This window comes from Artibeus jamaicensis, unplaced genomic scaffold (genome assembly GCF_021234435.1).
Source record: "Artibeus jamaicensis isolate MK-2021 breed Jamaican fruit bat unplaced genomic scaffold, CSHL_Jam_final scaffold_1964, whole genome shotgun sequence".
NCBI lineage: Eukaryota > Metazoa > Chordata > Mammalia > Chiroptera > Phyllostomidae > Artibeus > Artibeus jamaicensis.
In genome coordinates, this window is record NW_026522030.1 from 13,251,184 (window position 1) to 13,278,774 (window position 27,591).

At 40.6% G+C, this 27,591-nt stretch overlaps 1 protein-coding gene across 8 annotated transcripts in view; it reads right to left on the minus strand.

Moving 5' to 3' along the window:
• Positions 1-27,591, minus strand: part of FKTN (fukutin) — a 43,175-nt gene that overhangs the window by 4,383 nt on the left and 11,201 nt on the right. For 6 of the 8 annotated variants that reach the window (XR_008389920.1, XM_037152701.2, XM_037152703.2 and 3 more), the window contains 5 exons: positions 23,439-23,716; positions 22,552-22,684; positions 18,494-18,623; positions 13,174-13,307; positions 11,370-11,497 (listed from right to left, as the gene is read on the minus strand). Coding sequence is in view for 6 of the 8 variants with exons in the window: in XM_037152701.2 (XP_037008596.2) it covers positions 11,370-11,497; positions 13,174-13,307; positions 18,494-18,623; positions 22,552-22,684; positions 23,439-23,716 (803 nt within the window). In the remaining 2 variants the exon portion in view is untranslated. Of the gene's footprint in view, positions 1-11,038; positions 11,161-11,369; positions 11,498-13,173; positions 13,308-18,493; positions 18,624-22,551; positions 22,685-23,438; positions 23,717-27,591 lie in introns of all 8 variants that reach the window. The other 2 variants (XR_008389921.1, XM_037152702.2) reach the window with 2 other exon arrangements.

Below are 27,591 nucleotides of genomic sequence, written 5' to 3' on the forward strand. Positions count from 1 at the left end.
CTTGCAATTCTTTTTTTTTAAAGATTTTTAAAATTTATTTTCAGAGAGAGGGGAAGGGAGCGAGAAAGAGAGGGAGAGAAACATTGATGTTTCAGAGAAACAGCAACTGTTGCCTCTCGCACACCCCCAACTGGAGACCTGGCCCGCAACCCAGGCATGTGCCCAGGAGGAACTGAACCTGCAACCTTTTGGTTCCTAGGCCAGTGCTCAATCCCCTGAGCCACACCAGCCAGGGCGAATACTTGCAATTCTTAATACACGGCAGGAAGCCCGTGTAGCAGTGAGAAAGGAAATAATACCCTTCCAGTCAGCCAGAGCATCTGAACCAACCCTGGCACATGACACTCTCCAATAAGAGCACCACAAATGCGGGTACCTTTGTGATGGGTCATGTTAATTTCTGTGTCCCAGATGGTTTTTGATAACTTCTCAGCTTAGAGAGCTGAAGAAATCCCTAGGGTCTGCTAGGGTATTTCTCAGACTTCATTCCTAGCTCATACTGTAGTGAGAATTTCATACCACAACTCATGGGCATGGTTGGTAACCCCGTGACGTGGCTTTTTGAGTAAATCTTCACACTCCATCCCCTCCTCAAATGCAGAAACACACATCCAATGCTTGTGGGCACTGCTTCCATAACTCTTAAAGGACAGCTTCTTCCTGCTCTGCCGTTTATTTTACCACCTGTCCTTTTAAAATCTCTGTTCTTAGCCCCAAGCTTTTTTCACAACATGGGATGAGGTTTCAGTCATGAGATATGTAGTGGCAATAGCGGATCACGGAAATTTCAAATATCAGAGGATTAAAGAAATAAGAAGGAATGGGGGAAAAAAGGCAGATGTCAAAATGTAATCGTATTGTGGAAACGAGATCTAACTGGGGCGTTCTCCAAGGAAAGGTCAGTTCTCACGTATTCTGCTTTTGAATATCATGTTTTATCACCAGATGAACATAAATGAAATATACATGAAAATGACAGGCTGACCAAATTCTAAAGAAAGCAGCAAGTCCCTTCTACCCAAACCAATGGGGTGCCGGTGGTTAACAGACAATCCCAGCTGCTTTGAAAAGACGGCCACTGCAAATCTCGTAGCCGAGGAGGAAACAAGAGACAGCACCACCGAACCACTGCGGGTCCTTTTACTCCGCACACTCACACTCACAGAACTGCCTGTTCTGTCACCAGACACAGCCATCCATCACCAGCCTCCACCCGCCCCAACCACATGTGGATTGGCAGATGTCCACCTGCCCCAACCTATCAGGCTGACACACTGAGGTCGAAACAAAAATCATGGTCTACCTAGTAACACAGGTCTGGAAACTTCTCTCTTAAATATTAGCTCCACAGTTTTAGCAAAAAGCTGAAGGGAAACTCATAGATCCAGGATGGATAGGATGAATAAGAATACCACAGATTTTACAAAAGCAATGTTTTGAACCATAAAAGGTTTATGAACAAAAGCAGAACATTTAAAATACATAAACAATGTTAAAATAACTCAAAGGCAGTTTAACTCAACTGTTAATTTTGTTCCTCGATAGAAACATCCCTAAACTTTTTCTTCTCACCAAGTAATTTTTAATTCATTCAGCCAAAAGAAAATTCCCACTTCCTAGAAGAAAAGATAAATAAACCATAAAATATAAAAACTGATGGTAAAAAGGGATTGTGGAGAGGGTGGGGGGCAGATTAGTGACACAGAATGCCACATGCCATATACTCTGTCCAGGTTACCAGTAAACAATGGCTAATAATACACCATGGGTCTAAAATGTAACCTTGGCTTTTAAAGCTCTGATAAGATCGAAAATGTGAACAGGCTTAAATTCAGACAAAGCAACCAACCCTAAATCAGAATAAAATTCAAGAGGTCTTATCACATGCACGCACGTAAAAATCCTTCCATTCATTTTCTACTTCATACAGCTTTTACTTTGTTACTTTTGCACAGAACAGTAGTTAGAATTAAGAGTTAGCCGGAGTAGACTGTTTTTTACCGCACAGACATCCCTCAAATCTGGGAAAACCACTTACTGGTGGCTGGTGGAGTAATTTCATCAGCTATGTAAAACCTATAAACATAACTGCTAAATGAAAAACACTTCTTTATTATTATTAGTTAGCTAGGCTAAGTGAGCTACAGGCATCAATTACAACAGGATCTGACCTTTTAAACAAGTCTGCAGAGCCATTTTGTTAAACGAGAATGTAAAACAACACGAACAGTTGATCCGCCTCACCAATTTTGTCTCTTCTTTTAACTTCAAATTTCTTTTCCTTGTGTTATACCAGTGCCTTAAACCCTCTGGCTTAATAGAAGAAAGAAGAGCATGCATTCTTTTGCTCTTTTCTAACTTTAATAGAAAAGTGGCTAAAGTTTTATCGTTAAATATGATTGCTCACTCTAAGTTTTTGGTACGTTCCATTTATCAGCTTAAAGGAATTCTACATCCCTTTTATTCCAAGTCTACTAAAATATAAAATAACCCTCTCTTTCTAATTAGGAAATTTATCAAAAGTTTTTAATGTCAACTACTGACTATTAAACTCTGCTATGCGAGCTCTGTAGGACAAAGCAAGTGGTGATCTGTAGCACACGAGAAAGAAGAAAAAGTTTTGCCATCTATGAGGAGATAACAAAGCTTGTGTGGACAGTTACAGTGTAACACTTCAACACACACTCAAACTGACTATATCAAAAGCTATTTATTTAAGGCATGCACAAAACTTTCAAGGCCAGAGGACAAAGCCTTAGGACATTTTTATTTCCACTGCATAAATTCCAAAAAACGAGATCTCTAGCTCACCCACAATCAGCTAGACTCCAGGTATGTACACTCTGTCTCACACAAATTTTATAGGATTTCTCTTTGGGAATAATAATAATAATAATAATAGGAGATTAAATTGTGATTTAAGATTACATTCTAAATACATCAGTCTTCTCTTATTTTGACCCAAGATTGCCCAATCTGTCCAATCAGATTATCAGTTTATCACAGCAGTTAGATCTGGCTGGATCAATTCACGGCTCTGGTCCGGTAAGTGTTTCAACTTGAGATACGAGGCTCTTTTCTCTTAGCGTTGGTTTTCTGAGCCAGAAAATATTTTTGTTTTCTTTTACCCTTTCAGTCACCTTTTTGAGGTGTAATTCCCACGTGATGAAACGCACCCATTTTCCCTTCCGACGAACGCACAGGCACGTGACCACTACAACAGCCACCCGACAGCACATTCGGCCCCCTGGCCTCCGAAAGCTCCCGCGCCCTTCGCCAGTCACGCAGTCACCCAGTCACCCACCCTGGCCCGGGCAGGGTCTTCTCACATTCCTGGTTTGTTTTGCCTGTGCCACAATTTCAAATAAATACAGGTACTCATATGTACTCTTCTTATCTGACTTCTTTCCCACTAGCAAAATGTTCTGGAGAGTCATCCCTGTTACTGCATCTCTCAGTAGTTGGTTCCTCTCTTGCCGGGCAGTGGCCCATTGTTTGAATGACCACAGTGTGTTTACCTGGTCACCAGAAGATGGATGTTTGGACTGTGTCCACTGTGTTGCCACTTTCGACTGCTACACTGGCGTACGAGTCTCACCGTGAAAATGTTTTTACATCACAAAATACTACCTTATAGAATACCTTACAGAATTACACTAAAAGACAAAATATACAACGGTCTTAATATAATTTACTTCCCATAAATAAAAGATCTGTTTATTCATTCGGAGGTAATTTCTTTAAAAAACAAAGCTTGCTATGTAAATAACTGCCATTTCTCTATGCTGTATAAGTACACAATTACCACATAACATTCAAAAGTTCCCCCCAAATGACTCAATTTTGCACCCTCTACTCACTAAGGTTTGGGGGTATAATTAAGGAGACCTAAGATATAATCTTTTTTTCTTCCTCACAGATATAATCTTTATGTTGTAAAATATGAGGCATAAACAGAGTAGAAAATGTGAGATCATTTTTAGAAAAGCCAATGTTTTAAATATACACATTTGCTCAAATATGCCTTTTTAACTTCATAGCTCTAAGTACTACAAAGACAAACAAACGTGTTTTTTAAAGCTAAAACAATGGGAGCACAGTATTTATGAAGCTGAGAGAACCTATGAGTGGGGGTTCACCAACCAACTCTGGTCTTTAACCTCCTGTGAGGCAGAGTGCATGAAAACAACTGGGGTGACTGGACTTGATGGCTTTGATTCCCCAGAGGTGCTGGGCGGGCAGGATCCAGTTATCCACCCGGTGTCCCCCCACCGCTGAGCCAAGCAGGCAGACTGCACTCGGGAGGCCGGACTTTAGTTCTGAGCAGGGCTTGGCGCTCACCTCGGCCTGACAGGTTGAGCAGGTCTGAGTCTCACTATAACTGACAGGACGGGCTAATCAGCAAAAGTACCCCACAAAAGCTTGGGAGTGGTAAAGAGGAAAAAAGTTTTGGAAGTTTGGAGGAAGGGGAGATTATTTCCAGTTAGAGGTGCTAAGGAGCAGCTTCCAAACGGAGGCGACTCAGCGCTCCTGCATGGAAAGAATTGGAACTTTTGATGATGAAGAATAATCTGGTACTACTTACTGATGTGCTTAAACCCTTGGACTGAAACCAAGTTTCAAAGGGCCAGGTGTCCAAATGCAATGTGGTGTTTGGGACTGGATGTGAGAACAGAGGACATCAGCAGGAGAACCGGTGAAAGACAGATCGAGTCTGGAGTTTAGTGGCCTGTGGCACACCAGTGTCCGTAACTGGTTTTGACAAACGTGCCACGGTGATAGTGTGTTAACTAGGGGGACCGGGCAGCTGGTGCACACACACTCTCTGCAGTGTCTTTGTAACTTTCCTGTAAATGTGAAATTATCACAGGACTAGAACTTTATTGAAAATATAGGAGAAGAACAAGTAGGCAGAACAAAGCATGCTGACAAGGAAGACTGGAGGTCTGCTGAGAGTCTTAAGGAGTCAAAGAAAAAACAAGACGCTGAGAAATATAATGCTCTGCTTTTATTGGTGTTAGAATATTGCCTACATACTCCTCTATTGGTCATTTGACATGACCAAACAATAATTTCACTTCTGGGAATCTATTCGAGGAAATAATCCTGAATAGAGCTTTTACTTATTGTACAAAGACACATATAGAATTTTTAATAATAAAATATGGGGACAGTCTAAATAGAAAAACAGTGAATTAAATGTATTATTAGGCATTTCTCTATTTTCCCTCTGTCTACCTAACAGACTTCTCTATTTTTAAGCCACACTTGCTTAACCTGCTTCTACAGGAAGCTGATTTGGTATTTCAACCATACCTGGCACATACAGTCATGAGCTGCTTAAAGAAGGGGATGCGTTCTGAGAAATGTATCACTGGGTGATTTCGTCGCAATGTGAACATCATAGACAAACCTAGGCAGCTTAACCTGCCCTGCACCGAGGCCACACGGTACAGCCTATATCGCTCACAGGCCACAAGCCCATACAGCATGTTACTGCACACAACACGGCATGAAACCAAGCACAAGAGGAAAGGATGCAACCAAGAGATGCGGTAGAGACTAGACGAATGAGGCTGCTGCCAGCATCGCACTGTGCTACGGCAAAATTACCTTTTATAAGTAGAAAGACTCTAAAGTAACAATAAAAGTAAAGCATAGTAAATACACAGACCAGTAGCAGTCGTTTATATTGTTACCTAATGCTATGTGCCGTGTGTGGTTGTATGTGCTGTGTTTTTATACGACTGACGGCACAGTAGGCTCGTTTACACTGCATCACCGCGAGCACGCGGGCAGTGGGTCGCACTCCAGTGTTAAGGTGGCTATGAGTCGCTACACAATGGGAACTTTTCATGTCCATTATAGTCACGTGGGCCCACTGTCATGTAAGTGGTCTGTAGTTGACCAAAACGTCACCTGACTGCACTTCACTTCCTGCGCTGCTGATACTGCACTTTACTATTTGTCTCATGCCTACATTATAAGATCCTTTGGAGAAGAAACTAAGTCATATAAACGTCAGAATCTTTAGCACATAGCAGTTAATAAATTTTACAAAAATTAAATATTAAATTATATTGGAGCTACATTTGGGGGTCTAGTTGTCACACAGAGGAAAAGATCCAAATTTTCTTAAGATATATACTACAAGCAAAAACTGCAAATATGCGAAGCCATAAGGAACCCACTACAAGTGCAGGGGGCAGTAGCTCTCCAATTAGAGGACACTGCGGTGGCTGTACTGCCCTGACGATGCCAATAAACAGACGTGCCATTGTCAGGGAGGGAGCACGGTAAGGCCTCACTTAATGTCACTGATGGGCTCTGCAACTTCAAGTGTAATGACATAACATGCGAAAACAGTTTTACCATGGGCTAACTGACATAAAGAAGAGTTCTGTTGCCATGGCATCTCATTGGCATCCCACTGAAATGATGCGGAGCGAAATGAATGTCTTTGAGGCCCCCTTGCTAACAGTGTGACGCAGGTCACAGCGACACTACCACTGCACACTGATGAGAACGTGAGCTCTGCAGTGACCGGTCCTCGGTCTGAGTCTTAGCTCTGCTATAATTTCCTCGTCCACAAAATAAAGGTGACAACGATAAAATCTCCTGTATAAACTTGTTGCGAGGGTGAAATGAGATGATGCACAAAAAGCTCGGCATGGTGCTTAGCATATAGCAAATGCTCAGTAACAATTCATTCTTATTATTTCCACTAGTATCGCTCCTCAAACTTTTGGCCTCTGCTTACATCAGCTGATTCAGGTGGGAACAAAAGAAATAACTCAAAGAAATGTGGGGGAACTGTGAAGTTGTGGAATAGAAACTTCTTATCTCAAGAGGCATAATTATTACTTCATTGCTTTTATTCCTGGTGATTGGGACTCTGGAGAACAAAAATAAACATTAAAAAATCTAGACCATATTGAAGAGTAGAATTCAGATTTTAGGTTAAAGAATGAATTCAGGTAAAGGAGTGATGGACTAAAAGCTATGGATGGAATAAATATTAGACCTGGAAGGGAAATGCTTGCCCAGAGAATAACTAACCCAAGTTATCAGTGCGTATATAGTAGTAGTAATAGTGACTATAATAGTAATAATAAATAGTAAGGATAGTAGCAGCAGCAGCTAGCTCTATATAGTACTTATTAACCCTATATTGCTCTAAATGTGTTACATGCATTTAGAGTTAATCTATTAACTCTTAGAAGAAGGTAGTTTTGCCTAAGAGTCCGACAGGCCTGGGGTTAACCTTGGCCATGGCATTGTGGTGAGATGACCCTGAGTGAGCTACTTAACTTCTCCAAACTTCAGTTTCCTCACGTTTAACTGGGAGTGAGAACACAGAACCCATAGGGGTAATGTGAAGGTTATTTGAGATTATAAAGTACCTATCACAGTACCTAATATCTAGCTGATACCATGGTATCTATATCTTTATTGGTGTTATTAATATTATAATTATTTTTAAATCTTAGGACCAGAAACATAGTCTGAAGGCAAAGAGTAGACTTTCTTTTTTTCATCATTACCTGGGGACACTCTTTCATTGCTTTTTAGAGAGAAGAAAGGAGAGAAAAGGGAAGGAATCATCAATGGAAGAGAGAAGCATGGATTGGTTGACTGCCGTGTGTGCCTGGACCTGGATTGAACCCACAAGCCCTGAGTTATGGGACAATGGTCCAACCAAATGAGCCACACAAGCCAGGGCGAGAGTAAAGTTTTGAAAGGAGGAACTTTTTTATTCATTCCTGAGTCCCTCTCCAACTTTTTAAAAAAATATTTTATTTATTTATTTTTAGAGAAGGGAAGGGAGGGAGAAAGAGAAACATCAGTGTGTGGTTGCCTCTAGCACACCCCATACTGGGGACCTGGCCTGCAACCCAGGCATGTGCCCTGACTGGGAATCAAACCTGCGACCCTTTGGTTACCAGCCCATGCTCAATCCACTGAGCTACACCAGCCAGGGTCCTCTCCAACTTTTTAAAAAATGGTAAGCATTCTATGATATTGTTAAGCTTTTCTTAGAATTTACCATACAGAAATAAAAAGTAAAATATTATAATGATAAAAAAGACCCTCAGAGTAGCTCTAAAGGTTTTTTGCTCCCTTCTAGAAAACACTACATTTTTTTAAAGCAAATAGTGCCGAAAAGAATGAAAATGGCATATGGCTGGGAGACTCTTCCAAAGAAACGACTCTACACAGCCATCCCGTTCTTTTCTCTGCCTTTTAAGGTCACGGTAACATGGTAGAAAATCTGGGACTCACACCATCTGTCTAGACAGTTCTATCACTGCTCATTTCTCTCGTTAAATAGTCAGAACACCTCCCACTTCCCAAACACTGCTACCATAAAGAGCAGTTAAAGCAGAATGAAACAAGCTCTTTTTATTCAGAAGTGTAGTGGTTAGAAACGAACAGCGCTTTTGAGGTTCGTGGGTTTCAGATGTCGGTGAGAAGAAATCCAAGTCTTGAAAGAAAATTTAAGAATAACAGGATTATGATCCTGGCTCCAAAAATCATCTTTCTTTGAAAAAGGTGACATTGTCATGAGTTCTCTAAGAACAGATTTCAGTTTAATATTGAGATACTCATATAGGTTCCTAATCTCTAAATTTCTCAGAAGACTAAGAAGAGGAACAGTTTTCTTTACCACTACTTTTATTAGCATTAATAAAAGCAGTTAGCAATTACTAAGAACTCAGGACATGCTTAATTCTATTCAAAACTCTTTTTGTATGTTAACTCAATCTTTAAATCTGCTTCACGGCAATTTCTATTATTATTCCCATTTCACACTTGAGGAATCTTAACACAGAGAAGTCAAGTAACTTACCCAAGGTGCTACAGCTAGTAAAACATAGCACTGGCATTCAGAAACAAGCAGACTGGCCCCATGCCTTTAGTTTCTATGCCATCCTTTCTTACAGCTTTTTTTTAAACAATAAGAGACTTAACAATTTAAAGGTGTTTCTTAATTTTAGAGAGAGAGACACTGATTGGCTGTTTCCCATATGTGCCTCAAGCAGGGATCAAACCCACAACCTAGGTATTTGCCCTGACTGGGAATCAAACCCACAACCTTTTGGCATACGGGATGACGTTCCAACCAATCAGGCCACTGGGCCAGGGCTGATTTATTGATTTCTAGAGAGAAAGAGAGAGAAAGTGAGAAAGTGAGAAAGGGAGGGAGGGAGGGAGGGTGGGAGGGAGGGAGGGAGGGAGGGAGGGAGGGAGGGAGGGAGGGAGGGAAACATTGATGTGAGAGATAAATTGCTTGGCTGCCTCCCGCACATGCTCCAACTGGGGACTGAACCTGCAACCTTTGGTTTATGGAACTAAGCTCCAACCAACTGAGCCACACTGGCCAGGGGTCTTATAGCTTTTTTTAAATGCCTGTAAATTATACACGAAAATTGGCATCTTTACCATACCTGAATAAAAAACTGTGGAACTTACCGCCCCCCCATGTACCTAGTCACAATCAGAGTGTCAATTATATATTCATTAACTTATAATCAGCACTTACCCCAGCATGAAAGTGTGTTGTCAGACAGCAAAATACTTTTTTATATTAAAGAAAACATTTCAGGAATAAGCTCCGGGGTCAATAGCGACTTGGGGATACTTTATAACTTTGGGGAAAAGGTTTGGATGACTCTCGAACCTTCAGAACAAGTTTAACTTTACATGAAGACTCCCTGCCTTCAAATAAAGATTCCGCGGTTCCAGTAGGGTGTGTGAACGGACTCAGGAGAAGCCAGGCTCAGTGAGGTCCCCTTGTCTGTGTTACAGAACATTCCCCGCTGTGCCCAATGGCTCAATGTACTCAATGACCAGAGCACCAATTTCAGCTACTTGGTGAGGTACATTTATGTCCCTGGTCACATATCTGCCCTAATAGTGGCAGTAATGATATTATTAATCCCATTAGTAATCATAGTAACAATATACAATAACAACAATGATAACTACTATCTACTTAGTAAGTACTAAGCACTATGCTAAGTGCCTCGGATGGTCAAGTATAGTACACAGGTGGTGGGAGGTAGAGGATTAAAAGGATTGATTCTAGGGACAGGCTGCTATCTGACACCTTTACTTACTTGCTATGTGATCTTGAACAAACCACATAAATTCTCAGTGCCTAACAGAGTGTCTACCTCTTAAGGTTGTTATGAGGAGTAGCTGTGTTAGCACATGTAAAATATTCATAAGGTGCCTGACACAGAGTAGTACTAACCCAAGTTTTAACAGCAGAGGAGATTAACGTCTAGTGAAGCTTAAGGTCACGCATGAGTTAGGTGCAGCTGCGGTTTCCAAGGTCAGCCCAACTCCAGAGCCCCTGCTCTTCGGGTTCTCATTCCCATCCATTCTCTCCCACAACTGAGAATGGGCTCACTGCATCATAAAGGCCAGCACAGTTACTCTAATACTATTTTTTTGGTCTTTTCTCATCAAGGAGATTTACTACGGCAGCATTAAAAAACTGTTTAAAATGCCAATCTAACGTACTGCATTCTTTCAGTTCTGAGACACCGCCACCAAATTTTCTATCTGTGAATCCTGTCTTACGATTATAATTGACAGCTTTTCCTTTCTTAGTAGCACATAAAATAACAGTGCATCTTACAGTGGATGTCATCTTACACTTGACTATGGTAGCTGTTAAACCCAACGGTATCCTTTAAGGATTAGCCCTCAGTCTATGTGAAAGGCACATATCAGAGATTGCCCAGCACTCCTGGCCTCAGCCCCACTCAATCCCGATTTCATCACTTAAACTTCGCTTCACCATGACTGTCTCCCTGCTGACCTTTAACCTATTCCTACCCAATTACCAAGGACCTATGGCTCTAACAGCTGATCAGTGTTTTGGCTCAGGCTCTGGGCTTGATCTCCGGGTTCCTTGTTTTGGTCTAATCTTTCCGATGTCTCAAGCGCTTTTAACCTTGAAGACCCTTTGGACTGACAAACCAGGGACACTTCCTCCTTGCAGACTCTGCTGATAGGTAGTTCTCACCTTGCAAACATAACGGCTCTGAGGGTACGTTGAGAAAGTATTAGCTGATAATGGAGCCTTCCCAGAGGCTTTTTCTCTAACGTCCAAAGTTATTTCTATTGCTCTCCTCCTTTTAAAAAAGACTTCATTTATTTAGAGAAAGGGGAAGGGAGGGAGAAAGAGAGGGAGAGAAACATCAATGTGTGGTTGCCTCTCATGTAGCCCCCACCAAGGATGTGCACTGACTGAGAATCAAACCTGGGACCCTGTGGTTCGCAGCCCATGCTCAATCCCCTGAGCTACACCAGCAAGGCTCTATTGCCCCTTTTATAAGTACTTATCTGATTCATACTTAAATTTTTTTCCTGTCTTGGCCTGAGTGCCTCCATTCCACATATGGTCAGTCTCTTCATAGAAGAAAAAAATGTCAAGTTTCACATCATCTTTTCCCTGGAAAGATAGTTCCAAGCTGTCTTCTACCTAGAGGGAAAAAGATGATCTTCACAGACTGCAACAATGGAAATATACATTTTTAATTTAAAAAAATGTTTAACAAGATTTTATTTACTTATTTATATTTAGAGCAGGGAAAGAAAAGAGAAAGAGGGACAGAAACATCAGTGTGTGGTTACCCCTCATGCACCCCCTACTGGGGACTTGGCCAGCAACCCAGGCACATGCTCTGACTGGGAATTGAACTGGCAACCCTTTGATTTGCAGGCCAGCACTCAATGCACTGAGCCACACCAGCCAGGACAGAAATACACATTTTTTAAAGAAAGGTAATGTTTTACATAGAGTACTGATTTTCAGATACGTTTTCAAGTAGGAGCACCTCTGAAATTGGGATGCATCAGTAGCATGCTATCATTTGATTTCTTTCTTAAGTGCATAATGTTGCTTCTCAGAATTGATGACAGCTCAGGATAATGACTTAACAGTGGTTAAATTATCACTCTGCAGAACATTCTGTTCCTGAGCCCCCTTCTGACTAAAGAAAGAGAAGAACCAAAGACAGATTACTCCCTTTAACAATCAGGTATAACGGCAGGAAAGAAGTTTTTCATTACAATTAATATATAAGTACTTAAGTAAATGTTGTATTATAGAAACCCATATACAGACCATAGATCATTACAATATGTACATGAAAAAATAAAGTTAAAGGAACAAGGAATTCTGAGAGTATTTTCCTAAAGAAGCTTATCCTGCAAATACATTCCCATTGCACTTGGTACATCTGTCTGCTACAGAATCAATCACATACTTATTTACGCAGTTTTCTCCTTCCAATGAGATACACAACTCCTCAATGGTAAGGACTGTAACTTATTCACCTTTATGTCCCGGGTGCAAAGCACAGTGCTGGTGGTGTTTGCTGAATGACTAGAGTTCTAGTGCTTTGACTTTGACCTCAGGAAGATATTTTATTAATTAAAAAAAAAATGAACTGGAACACTTATAATGAGGAAAATAATTTCCCAGTGACTAAACATACTTCTACTTGGTTTCCAGGACAAACTCACTCTGAGAACAAGAACATTAATAGTAAGGTGATTGCAAGGGATCAGAGGTGTAGGGCATCAGAATCAAATTGTGTAAAAGGAGATTTCATCTAAGCCACGATGACTTATTCCTCGCTGACCTCAGAAAAAACTGTTGTGACCTAGGACAGATGAAATAAACAAGAAATTCAAGTACTCTTTGAAATAAGCCTGTACTTCTAACCCTTAGCAATCAATGAAATGTTTTGTGTTGATAATGCTACGTAGCTCAAGTGAACATTAAAGTAAATGAATTATGAGAAACTATAACTTCCGGCAGGGGTAGGTGGGATTCTCACTTACTATATTAATGCACATTATGTATTATATTAATTTTATATTATGATGTTGCCTAATATAACGGGAGTAAATTCATCTGCAAGAGCCCAAGGTCTTTCTCTCTATCACTGTTTATAGAGAGCCAGATTCTGTAGTTTTTTTAAAATAGTGCAGAGGTCACAAGTGCTAGCAAGCTTCTGCCTAATTCATCCAGGTGGACACCAAGTGATACAACGATGCATGCAATGTTCCTAATCATTTCTGGGTTGTTCAATACAAACTTTACTTTTGAGACATGTTACTTATGAAGTAAAATAGATTATTAGTACTGACCTTCCCAAATTTGTGTTTCAGTGGAAGTCCTGCATCTTGAAATGCTGAAATAATATTAGATTTGTAATCTTGTATAAAAATTCCTATGTCGACATCTTTACTATAAGAAATAATACCGCACTGTCGATACCATCCTAAAAAATAAGAAAAAAGTAAGAAAACTTAAAAAACTCAAGTTTGGAAAAAAATTAGTCATTGTTATAATGAATGATCTTTGTAAGAGTGGATTTTATTTCATAGGATTAGAGTTAGAGTGCTTTACTAAAATTATATTTTAAAAATTACATTCCAAACTAAGTCTGTAGTTATACGACCCATCTGTTAAAAAACCAAACCGACCAACCTTCCTTCCTTCCTTCCCACCTTCCTTCCTTCTATCTATCCTTCTTCCTTCTTTCCTTCCTCCTTCCCTCCCTCCCGCCCTTCCTTCCTTTTACTGGACTGAGCACTAAGCACCCTAAAAATTTTCATAATGTGTTTTAATTTCTGAATAAAGTATTAGCTTTAATAATGTTAGGTGGGCCATCCATTTAAGAAAACTAGACTTCTGGTTAAGATGGACGCATAGGTAACTAGGTAAACAGGGCTCACCTCCTTGCACAACCACAGCAAAATTACAGCCACACTACAGAACAAACATCACTCAGAACGGTCAAAAAAGTCGAGCTGCATGGAAGTCTGACAACTAAGGAATTAGAAACCACACTCATCCAAATGGATAGGAGGGATGGAGATATGGATGCATGGATACATGGAATGGGCTGGTCCCAAACCCACTTGTGGTGGATATAAAACCAAGGGATACCTCAGGAGTGAGGGGTCCCAGCTCCACACTAGACAACATAGCCCTGGGTTCCAGGACCTGGAAGATAATCCCCATAACTTCATGCTGTCAAAACCAGCGGGAGTTGGGTTGGCAGAAGAACCCGTGGGATTCTCAGGTGTCTCCTCTGGGAGGGCCCTGCACAGGGACGTACTCAGACTCACTCCCTCTGGCCTCCAGCACCGGGGCAGCACCTTTAAGGGCACTGGTGCCATATGGGGAGGAACTGAAGTATCATTCCTCTGGTATCAGGGCGAGAGCTGGAGGACAGCTCCCAGACAGGACTGCAGACAGCAGCCCCTGTACCTTTTCTGAGCCCTTCCCCACACAAAGCCACAATTCATGGCACCGTATCTGAGTCTCCGTCAACCTGGCTCACATGCTAACCCCTGCCATGATGATTCTAAAGGCCTGCTCCACCCAACTTATGGGCCCACCCAAACTGGTAACAGTGACTTCCACATGAAGGGCTGGGCCAGGTGTAGGCTTCAGATCTTCCTAAATCTGCTCAAACAAGGAAGAGCTGAGCCCAGCCCCTGTTACCACTTATCCAGTGGACCCAGACCAGGCACTAGCAGCAGCCATCTGTAGACTGCTTTATAGCTTATGCCAAGGTGCCCCCGGAAAGAATGCAGGTGGAGGCTGACCTTGGCCTGTACCACCTGGGAAACTCTAGCACCTGCACATGCAGCAGACAGTTACAGACCACATCAGACACCACCACCCAACCATCTCCACAAGCCAGGCAGGGCGGTGCTTGTGGACCAAGGGTCACAGCCAGTCCTACCAGCTGTCTTAGCTGGGTAAATCCCTCCCATTGACCTGCTGACAGCAATCAAGACTCATCTGCAAGAGAAGGGCATACTCAGCCCACAAGGAGGGCGCACCTCAAGTACCCAGCTTGGGGGATAGGGGCAGCTGTGCCACTGACCCTACAGGACACCTACTATATTAGGCCACACTACCAAGACATGGAGTCAAAGCATCTCTACCTAATACATAGAAACAAACACAGGGAGGCTGCCAGAACGAGGAGAGAAATAGAGCTTAAATAAAAGAACAGAACAAAACTCCAGAAAAAGAACTGGAGTTTTAAACAAAATGGAGATAAGCAGTCTATCAGATGCAGAGTTCAAAACACTGGTTTATAAGGATGCTCAAGGAATTCAGTGGGTACTTCAAAAGCATAAAAATGATGCAATCAGGAATGAAGGACAGACACACTAATTGAAATAAAGAACAATTTACAGGGAATCAACAGTGGAGTGGATGAAGTTGAAAATCAAACCAATGATTTGGAACATAAAGAAGAAAAAGATATCCAATCAGTACAGCAAGGAGAAAAAATAATCCAAAAAACTGAGCACAGTGTAAGGAGCCTCGGGGACAACATCAAGTGTTCCAACTACTGCATCAAATGGCTGCCAGAAGGAGAAGAGAGAGAGAGCAAGAAATTGAAAATCTATTTGAAAAAATAATAAAAGAAGACTTTCCCAATTTGATAAAGGAGATACACATACAAGTCCAGGAAGCACAGAGTCCCAAACGAGATGGATGAAGAGGGGACCACACCAAGACACATCATAATTAAAATGCCAAAGGTTAAAGATAAAGAGAGAATCTTAAAAGCAGCAAGAGAAAAGCAGAGTTACCTACAAAGCAGTTTGCATAAGACTGTCAGCTGATTTCTCAAAAGAAACTTTGCAGGCTAGAAGGGATTGGCAAGTATTCAAAATGATGAAAAGCAAGGATCTACAATGTTCGATTACTCTAACCAACAAAGCTATCATGTAGAATCAAAGGGCAGATAAAATGCTTCCAAGATAATGTAAAGCTAAAGGAGTTCATCATCACCAAACCATTATTAAATGAAATGTTAAAGGGACTTATTTAAGAAAAAGAAGATCAAAGCTATGAACACTAATATGGCAATAAATACATAACTATCAACAAAAACAAGCTAAGCAAACAAGAAGAACAGAAACAGAATCATAGACATAGAGATCATTGGGATGGTGGCCAGTGGGGAAGAAAGGTGGATGTGAAAGAATGGGGAAAAGATGAAGGGACTGAGAAGTATAAATTGTTAGTTACAGAATTGGCAGGGGGATGTCAAGCCCAAGTATAAGAAATGGAGTAGCTAAAGAACTTATATGCATGACCTGTGGACATGAACAAAGGAGGGGGACTGCCTAAGGGAGTGGGGGGTGCTGGGTGGAGGGGGGCAAAGGGGAAAAATTGGGACAACTGAAATAGCCTAGTCAAAAATAAAATGAAACTAAAAACATTTAAATTTATTTTGAGAATGTTTAATTAGAAACCTTTAAGGATGAAGCCTGCTTTTAAGATAAGCTAAAAATACATAATTTAGTTATTTTGCTTAAACAACATCCCTTTCCTGAGTAATAATTTGTAGAAGTTAACTGCTCTGAACAGCTCATGTCTGATGGGTTATACAAAAAAAAAGGAGTGGTATCAACCTCAATTTTCAGCATTCTGTCAAAAAGTATTTCTAGTTATTTACTGTGCATTTACTTCTCAACAGGTGCTATAGTACTAATCTAAAAAAAAAAACCATTTATACCTTAACATTACTAAGGGCTCCTTGGTCTCCCCTATTATCCTTTGAAGACTTCCATCCAAATTATTTAAAAGCTAAATAAGTGTCTACAATAATCTTTAATGTTACAATTAACAGTACTGCTATTGAGCAATACTGTTTGGAATTCTAAACTTTCATTTTATTTTAACATGAATCTTTAGAAGCCAAGGATGAGGGTGTCTCACCTATAGTTTGAGAAAAATCGACAACCACACCTGCAAAAGAATCATAAACTATTAAAAATGGAAGGCTGTTGCCCCGGCCAGTGTGGCTCGGTTGGAGGGTCATCCCCTAGACCAAAAGGTCTCAGGTTCTATTCCCAGTCAGGGCACACACCCATGTTGTGGGTTCGATCCCTGGTCAGGGAGTGTACGAAAAGGCAACCGATCAATGTTTCTCTCTTTCTCTTCATCTCTATCTAAAAACAACAAACAAATGTCCCTGGGTGAGGCTAAAAAGCAGAATGAAAGGCTCTTAAGTGCCCCCATTGTATAAATGCCCTTAAGTGGAAAAAAACAAATAAACATGGGGCTGAAAACTCAAAACAAATCATGACAAATTATTAAGAAATATTTCTGATGACATATACAGTCATGAGAAATGAAACATTCTGCTTCAAAAAAGTTAAACCTTAAAGTATATATCACATGGGTGTGAGAGGCACCATATTTTGCCATGTACAATGCGCTTCTGTGAATAATACGCACCCACGTTTTTGGCCCAAACTTTCAGAAAAACAAAACTTTAATTTTCATTCATTCATTCACATTTAGATACTTGTTTCTTGTATTAGAAAGGAATTTTAGCATTTATTTTTGAACATATTACGGTATAAGAAATTTTATGTGACAAATAATTACAAAACACAAGAGCAGGTACAAAGAATTTCAGGTGCTACCTACATATAATGCACATCCTTATTTTTCCCTCAAAAATTTGGGGGAAAAGTATGCACTATACAGAGCAAAATACAGTTCTCTCTCTCTCTCTCTCTTTTTGGCTTATGCTAGCTCTATGCTCCTCATCAAGAAAACCGTGTTGAGTTTTTGAGAGTCTAACAGGATAACCAAATATCCCAGTTTATAGCTGTTGTTCAACATAATTATTAATGGGTCTCCTTTTCACTCTCAAAAGTCTCTTGAATTAGAAATAAATTATATGGTTCTCCTATAAAAGCAGAATTAATTTTATATAAATACAGTTATAAACAAGAAAGAACCCAGCTATAACCAACTGCAGTTATAAATAAGAGGAAATGAAAATAACAACATTTAAGATTCTAAAATACTCGAAATTCCGAAGAATCTGATCCAATGCACAGTGGAAAGAGATCCAGGAACCTTTCTCAGACTTGAACAGTAACTTGCCTACAGACTCTAGAAGCTGCATTTCCCCATCTCTGAATGGAGAGAACATGGTAAGGCATAGGGTATGTCCAATCAGTGGTACCATGGAGGACCCGGAGAAGGGTGACGAAGACCTTATGGCCCTCCCTTCAATTTTTCTCTCAGTACAAACTTTTGGCGCAAGCAAGTTGTTTGTGTCATGTGTAAGTAAAGGAGCTGAACAGTTTGTTAAAAATGCAACAATAAATTGGGATAGAAATAATAAAATGCTAATCAGAATCCAATGTAGTCCACATGTTTAATGTACTTTTATACACGTGAATTATAATTTTTGGTAAACAGAAGTATGGCCTTCCTAACTCACTCTTATGTTTCTGAAATTAATTTCTTTAAGGAAATCAATAAATTCCTGTTCCCTGCACTGTGTTTATTCTATCTATACATACGACACTTAACCAATCACTGACATTTTGTCCTTGCAAGCCGCCATCCCTGAAGCCAAAGAGGACGAAATGACACAAAGACAAAGGTGAGCAACCAGGAAGTTACCTAGGCAAGTCCCGCTGCTCAGCCAGAACCGCACTCCCAATTTCTTTAACGTTCTGGCTGCGAGTTGCAGCACCTCCTTCGCGCTCTTCCGAAAGGCCATAGCTTCCACCGTGCTGTCTTCGAGGTACTGCTGCAGATATGACAGAGTCAGCCATCTCTACATGCCTAGAAACGTTTCTGTGACATCTGAATTAAGTTTGAAAATCAGCCCCATATATTTTTCTATCATAAAAACGAAGCTTCAGGGTTGCCTGTTAGTCACACACTTATCCTGTAAAATAAGTCTACAGGAGAAGATTCTAAAAGACAAGTTTAAAGGGGAAGGAACAGAACCAGGATGAGACTGATACCTTTCTCACCTCCCTCCTCCACTTCACAGATGCAGCGGGCTGGCTAAGTCGAGAAAAAGAAGGCGAATTCTGAGAGCTACTGGTGTATCTGAAGCAAAAGGTATTCTTAGGCCAGGTGTCTGGACATTGCCATATTCCCTGCTTATTTTTTTACTGGAATTTAACAGACTGGAGCTCATTAGTTATTTTTTGATAATTACCAAAATCAAGTGAAGAAAAATGTACATTACCTTAGTTCTAATCTGCTCGGTAGATTGAGAAATAAATAAAAACTAAGCAAAGTAAGCTAGGAGAGCACTTCGCCCTCTCCCCCATCCCACCACCCGCCCTGCCTCCTCCACTATTCAAAACTAGAGCCGTCACGTGAGGCAGAGCAAGCAGACGGGCAGTGCCGGCCTGGTCTGAGGGTCGGAGCCTGAGCAAGTGGTGGGGGTGCCCACACGGAGGGGCGGTCCAGTGTGGGAGTCTGAGCCAGAGCAGGGGAAGGACAGCATCCACACAGGACAGGGGGCAACAGAGATGAGGGGAGACCCAACAAGTAAGTAAATACACTAAGTGTAACAGGAATCAGGTTTCTCACTGCTAAGGGAGTCACGAAAGTAGAAATGAACTGTATGCTGTTTAATGGATATAAATTGATTAGACTGGAGATATCAATATGAACTCATGCAGATGGATAGATAGATAGGTAGATACAGAAATAAACAACACACACTCTACTCCTGGAGGACCTGTGTGCAGCAAAGCCCAAGCAGCAATGAGCACCCCTGGCATCCGGACCTTGGCTTCTAACACGTACCAGTACTCAGAGAAATGGCTGATTCCAGGGTTACGACAAGGAAAGGACAAGATAAACCCTGAATATCTGTGCCAAAAAGCAAGACAGTGCTCAAAAAATGATGGAGACATGTCAAAAAGGCACGGAAGCCACCGTGAAGGGGTTCCCAATGGCCACATTATACAATTGGCCAAATGGAACAATTCTAGGACCAAAATAATGAAAACAACCGAAAGAACAGAAAACCATGAGTTCATACTGATATAAACAATTAGGTTGAAGGTCTGATGATACTGACAGTATTTACATATTTTTATGTAAATATTTTACTATTTTACATAGTTTTAAAGTAGCTTCATGCTAAATGCTATTAACTGCCAAGGTGAAAAAAGAGAAACTTCACAGGTGTGAAGCTAGCAAACGGCACCTCAGCGGAGTGGTCGACCTGAATGCCAACGGAAGCTGGACTGCAAAGGGGTGCGATGTGAGGGTGAGAAGCCAGGGCACCACACAGTGTCTGTATTATTCCTGGGAAAGCTGTGTAACCTGACGCGAGTGTGAGGAAAAACCAGACAAACCCCAAACAAGGGAACATTCAACAAACTATCTGGCCTAACATCCTCAAAAGTAGAATAGTCATGAGAAGTCAAAAAAGAACTATGAAACTCTTTAAGATGGAAGGAGACTAACGCGATGAGAAAATTAAATACAACAGGTGATGTTAAACTGAATCCTTTTGACATAAAGGGCATTATTGGGACAATTAGAAAAACGTGAATGGAGATTAAATGGTAATAAGCTATGTGTTAATTTCCTAAATTTTGTATTAAGACCTCTAAAGAATATTCTTGTTTTTAGGAAATACTAAAGTTTTAGGGCATAAGGTCTATGACTTACTCCCAATGGTTCAGGAAAAAAGAAACCATTTGTATCGTATTTTCAACTTTTATAAAAGTCTGAGAATGTTTCAAAGCACACCATCATTTTTAAAAAGTTGGAGGCTGCTTTGTGAGATTTTTGGATTCTGCTTGCTTTGTACCAGGCATGTGTTTAAGGTGCTTTGGCGCCATCAAGTGCTCACTTAGGTATCTCCACTTTAATTTGAAAAAGTTTCAATCATGGTTTTTAATCATGGTGTTTTTAAACATGGTTCTAACATAAGAAATGATGAAGAATGAAACACTTGTGAGGATAAAAATTTTAAACAGTTATTAATTCCATCAGGCACTCTATATTAGTAATACCAATACATTAGCACGAGAGAAAAAAAAAACAAATGAGGAATCACGAGTCTGTCCTGCTGCCGGGAAGGACAGAGATAACGCCGTGAGGACTGAACACAAAGCTCCCCGTGATCCCGTTACAAACAGAAACTTGCAGATGGCCTCACAGTCTTGCTCTGTGATGGTACTTTAAATACCACAACTGTGAGGCTACAATAAACTGAAAAGCCCTCTGAGTCATCCATTCTCTTTACTCAAACACTGATTCTTTGCCCTAACAATCTCAAAAGAATGAAAATATGAAGTTAAAAAAATGATACTATCTTCGTGATTTCTCAACATTTCACATTTACGCTGCCTTCCCACAAAGATTAGCAGATGAGTCTGGGCAAATGCCTGCTAACTAATGAGCAGCTCTAACTAACAAATGTCTCTAAAAATCATCCAATTCAAATGAGCACCTTTTCCTTTGTGCATTTTGCCATGACTGTAGGACCTTTGTGCCAGGTACCATGCTGGATACTGGGGCTCCAAGGGTGAGTAAAATAAGATGTCTGCCACCAAGGAGTTCACATAACCTAGTAGGGGCACACGACATTGGCAATTCACTGTGATAATTACTATGACAGAGGTGGCAGCCAGAACCAACTCCCTTCAGGCAGAAGGAGTAAATGGTCAAGTTCAAGCCTCAGACCACACCTCTTCTGCTTCTTGTTACCTCGTGGTGGGGATTTGATGGGCGGTGCCTGCCTACTGGAGCAGGCCCATCCGCACGCGTGGTGTTCCAGCTGTTCGTCCAGGAGGCGGACTGGGGGTGTTGCACAGCTCCGCAGTCACACAAGTGAGGGACCAGGGTGAGGGAGGCTCACTTGGACCATGAGGCCTAGGTCCTGGGGCCAGCACAGCCTATCAGCAAAGCCTCGCATTTGTTGGTGCTGGTCACTTGACCCGCGATGACATGGCTGGTACGTTTCTCCATATGCTCTTGTGCTCGTGGACACAGCTTTCTTAGAAGGAAATGCCCCCCACCCCCAAAAGGCAGGTGGAAGACTCGGGATACCAAAACCCCACTGTAAATTTCACTGTTTTCCCAGTATTTCTGTTGCATGTCATCTTTTAGAGCTGTAATTCCATGCCCTTCAAAACCGTCTTTACATCCCCGGGGTCAGCAGAGTGTCTGGGAAACAGGCTTTCAATAAATGTTTACTGAATTGAAAGCGAGAGCAGCAGAATAAAGTTCAAAAGCACTTGGTCTTTGTGTAGCATTTATCTTCAAAAACCTTCATAAACAAAAAATTTCATACTCAGTGCCAACCCTCTAAAAACTGCATTTTCCATGAACTATTTTCCATGATTTTTTCACATGGTCCACCTTCTGCAGTGGCTTCACCCCGGCCGGAGCACCTCAGGAACAGAACGCCCCACGAAGTTCACGGCTGACCTAGCTGAGAGCAGATGCCAGTGCCAAACCTACCAAAGCCTGTCCATATAAAACAAGGTCTCCATGACTATCAAATGATGTTAAATAGTCTACTAATGTTTAGTCTACTTTTTAAACACTTAACAGAAAACAATCCAAAAGAAAATGGATGAATCAAAAAATGTTTTCTACCGGTTTTCCATAATCCCCTTCATCTCCCTCCCCAACAAAATATTACAAACACATTTCCTTTAATTTAAAAACTGTAATATGTGGTTATCTCTAACCTGAAAGAACGCTCGAGCTTCTTTATACCTACACTCAATAAACCTAGAGTGTGGCATTTCTTCTAGAAAGTGCATTGGGTCTTTTGGAATGAGAATTTCTAGTCCATCAACAGTGATTTGTTGTAATTCTGGCCTGAAAACAAAAGTTAAGATTTGTTATAAGGACTTAATCCTGAGTAGCACTGACAGCCTCTTCAAAATATACAACATAAGCAAAAGAGCTAAACGTCAAGCATATTTTTGATTACCTAAGGTATCAATTTTTGAGACCTACTCTCTTAGCAACTTTCAAATGTATAACCCAAATCTATAGCCACCTGGCTGTATGTTACGTTTCCAGAAGTTATTTCTCTCATAACTGGAAATTTGTACATTTTGACCACTTTTACTACCTTAGTATACATCTATGAACATACTTTACCCTGTGTTTGAAGTCTTTATAAATGCCATACTAAGATTTACACTATTCTATGCCTGCTTCTGCCCCCGACATCGTGGGATTCATCTATGTTGTTGCTCAGAGCACCAGGCCATTCCTCTCCCTGCTCTACAACACTACTCACTGAATGATTACGCAGTGCTTTGTTTGGGGGCATCCAGAACAATGTTGCCATGAACATTCTTATAAACATTTCCCGGTGCACCTGTGCCTGAGTTTCTTCCTGTTGAGTATTTACATTTCAAAACTGAGTTATATGACATGCCTATTATACACACACACACACACATATACATATATATATATACATATATATACACATACATATATATGCATATATGTGTGTGTGTGTGTATATATGTGTATATATATATATATATATAAAAGAGTAAGAATTCATGACCACACAATTCAGGTTTCACGTTTCCGCTTTAGACCCCAAACTCACCTGTCAAAAGCTCCCGGATAACGACCAAACTGTAGCTTTCGAAAAGGAACAAATTTCTTGTCAATGTGTCCTTTGAGTCGTAGATGGCCGTGCCAGAGGTAGTTGCCACTCCTCTCGTAGAAGACCACCAAGTGGATGGCGTGAGCGGCCAACTTGCAGATGTAGTGCAGGGGAATCTCGGTTCCGGAAAGCGAGTCTATCCCATCGAGCCGAGGATCTTTGCTCTCAATCTTCAGACACTGAAATCCCATATTTTCAGCTATCCGAAACCAGCCTTCCTAAAAGCAAAGAAACATCAAACATGAATATTTAAAACCAAATACTAGAGGAAAAACTAAGATAATTTTTATACTGAATTAAGCCACACATATTTTTGTGCTGTTCTGTTCTCTGCCTGAAGATTTAAAAATGAGGGTGGTGAGGGGAAGGAGGTAGTGGGAGAAAAAAGAAAAGTACCATAGAAAGAAACTAAGTCCCTTGGAAGACATTTTCAAAGACTCTCTTTATGAAGATACAAAAATTTTCCCTGGAATGAGAATGCTCATGTCAATGTTCTCTGATTAGTATCTATAAAATAAAGCTTAATATATATAAAGACAGCACTTAAACTTGTAATTATCAATGTAACTCCTAATAACCCTTATCTTCAAATGTGCTTGAAAAATGTGCTTTCACCCTATAGTTTATAATCTGCGACATACCACAAGCCCATCATGACACAGTCATTAGAAAATGGACTGAAACACATTATAAAACAAACTGCATTTCCTAACATCATTAGTTGTAATATAAATCTCACAGAACAAGGTTAATATTCCCTTTCTTCTGAAGTATTGGTTCTCCAGGCAAGTGGTACTGTATCCACGAAACATTAAAAAATGTGTGGGGATATTTTTGGTCATCGCAGCCATTAGGGAAGACAAACCTGGCCCTCAGAGGCCCAGGCCAGGAACACTACACAGCCTACAGCCCGAAACACGAAAGTCCATCCTGTGTCCTGCACAATTCCAAATGTTCTAACAGATGACCACGCAGTGAAAAACTTGTTCATAATTATCAGAGCCTCCTTTCTCAGGAATAACACAGCCCTGTTAAAGGAAGAACAATTTTGCTTTTTAGTCATTGAAACCTTATTCATTTCTTTGGAAAAGCACATTAGTAAACACGATGTCACTCAGTAGCATTTGAGGCTATCACATTTTGCGGCCCTACTGATAAGTGCGAGCGTCTGAGATACTTTGTTATGTTTTCCAGTGCAGTCCTTCCTGCGCACGTGTCCACTGGGACACACTTTCCCTTCGTTTCTACTTTATGTTACAGTTAAGACATTATGTTGATTTGGGGGATTGTGTATGTGTATGTAGATAGGTTATAATTTCTATGGATTTCATTTTGGGAAAATAAAGGAACATCATAAACTACTCTTTGTGGAAAAGGTTTATAAACCTTTCAGGCTTTTTTATGAAAAAATCAAACAGGCCAATGGGAATGACCTGCAAGTACTGACATTTACAAGTGTCTGTCTCCAGGGAACAGGCTGGCAGGCTCTTCCCGCCCCGGCGGGCAGCCGCCAGCAATGAAGGCCTGGCCCTCACCAAAAGCTCCCAACTGGTTTCGGTGTCTCATTCTTAAATACAAAAGAAAAAGATCAACAAATATTGTAGAAAACCCTTACCATGAAAAACAAATAATAATATCCAAACTAAACATCCAGAAAAAAAAAGGATTTGCAAAAATAAAATTCAGCAGGGAGAAAAAAACCAAACCTTTAAAATCTGCAGTGAAAAACAAAACTGTACCCATGTTATTATGAGAAATAAGTAGAGTACACAGAGCACTTACAAAATAAAAATATTAAAATTTCAAACAAAAATGTGAAAAAATCAATGAAATTGTGATTTTAAAAGTAGAACAGTTAGAAAAATGAGATAAAAATCATAGAGCAAAGATAATTGGCTCCAGCAGATCAATTCTGGCAGTCCGACATCCAGGTAATAAAAGGTTTAGGAAGAAAGACTAAATTTTTATTCAGTCCTACCCCGGGGGCCTACCTAAATCAGTAAGACAAGAAAAGAAATTAGGTACAAGAGCTGGAAGGGTACGGACCAAACTGTTTTTTTTTTGTGCAGAGAATATAATAATCTACATTCAAAGACAGAGAGGAAAGACACAGGAAGGGAGAAAAAGAGGAGGGGGGAGAAACTATTGAAATTTATCTACAGAGTTCAGAGGCCAGTGCAGTTGATGGGAAAAAGATCAAAATACAAAAGTCAACAACATTCTCATCCACCTAAAAAATGAATTGTAAAAAAAAAAGAAAGAAAAACATCTATATTACCCCCCCCCAAAAAAAACACTGTAAGGTAGCTGGAAACACACCTTATAAAAGATGTACAAAATCTGTAAGAAAAATTAGAATATTCTATTAAAGAACATCAAAAGACACCTGAAATTAAAGGACATATATTTCATGTTAATGGGTAGGGAATCTTAATATTTTAACAATGTCTAGAGCCCCTGCGCGCCTTTGCTGTCTCAGGCTAGCCTGGACTAGCCTGGATGGTGAAAGACACAGGCCACAGCACCTCCCCTGCCACATCGGACAGCCACCATCCTGAGCAGCACGGCTGCCTAGCTGACCGACAGCTGCACAGGTGAGCCCCAGCTGACCCCAGTACCAGAAGCACGAGCTACATAAGTGGATGCGGTTCAGGCCACCAAATTTTGGGGTGACTTGGTACACAGCAGAAGCTGAATGCCATGTAAGTCACATTAGAAATCAAATGTACAAGTAGAGACATTTTTGATATGCAAGCTTTCAACATCCCACTCACCCTTTCTCAGAAGAGAACTCCTAAAATGTAAGGGGAGTTACAGAACAATATCTGCGCAGCAGATCAGTCTTTATTTGGGCAGAAAGACCAGCAGCTTTTGGAGGTATGTCACCAAGGGGGGAAAAAAAGGAACTGCGAAATTATCTGATATGATAGAAGAGTATCAAGAATTTTATATTTATTTGCAGAGTTCATACATGGATTATTGATAGATATATTTTTAAGAAATAGCAAACAACACAGAAGGAAAAAAGAAGTATAATCAGAGTACAATAGGTAGTATGCATGTGATTATGTTTTCATAAGAAGGTAAACACTGACTCCTGATTTAACTGGAGAGTGTGATGAAGTCATTTTAAGATGATGATGGCGGAAAAGAGTGTGTGTGCGTATGTGTGAGAAAACAGATGTGAGAGCTAAACTCTCATAATTCATCATCTAAACATGAAATATTAAAATAGGGGGCATAAATATTTCATTTATAAATGAGAAGATAAAGTAGACAGCAGAGTTGAAAGTGGCTGGTACTAGGAGTAGGAATAAGGGCTGGGGAGAGAAGAGGTACATACCCCTTTTCCATTATGAGCTTTGCATTACTGTTTGACCTTTTAAACTTAGCTCGAGTATAATTTTGATTAAAAAAATAAAAACTACATTTAAAATACCATGCCCTAACTTTTCTATAAGTCTAAATATTTTCAAAATGTAAAGTTGAGTGGAAAGAAAAAAACAAGAACTATAAACCAGATGTAAGTCAAAGGTGAGAGTTGGGGCAATCCAGCGGATGTGCAGCACCCCCTCTTCCCACCCCGCGGCTTCCCCAGAGCACGCCATCACCTGGAGGGCAGCCCCCTTCCCAGAGGTCACACAGCTAACACAGATCCCACTGCAGAGCCGGTGCGCATGCTACCACGGTCAGGGGGTTTGGGGGTGCTGCCTAACAGGTTCAGTTCATTTAATCTGATACTAACTCATCAGAATGAAAACAGTAAAGTTGGGAAGTTAGAGGTATTCCAAATAAAGAAGTAAGGAAAGTTTTGGCATATGTGATTGAGGATTTTTTTTTTTTGACTACTACTGTGTGACTTAAAATGTAAGTTTGAATTTCCGGATACACCTAAGAAGCATCCCACGAGAGCGTCCAATGAGTCCTGTGCACTTACAAGGTGGAAAGAATGGCGCTATAGATTAGGGCTACTACCTTCACTTACACCTTATGCGGCAGATCCTGAAAATCCATCACCAAAGCCCTTCCCACTTGCTTGCCCGCACTGATGAAAAGGCTCCATTCCTGTCTCGTTAGCCTCCTTCACAACAAG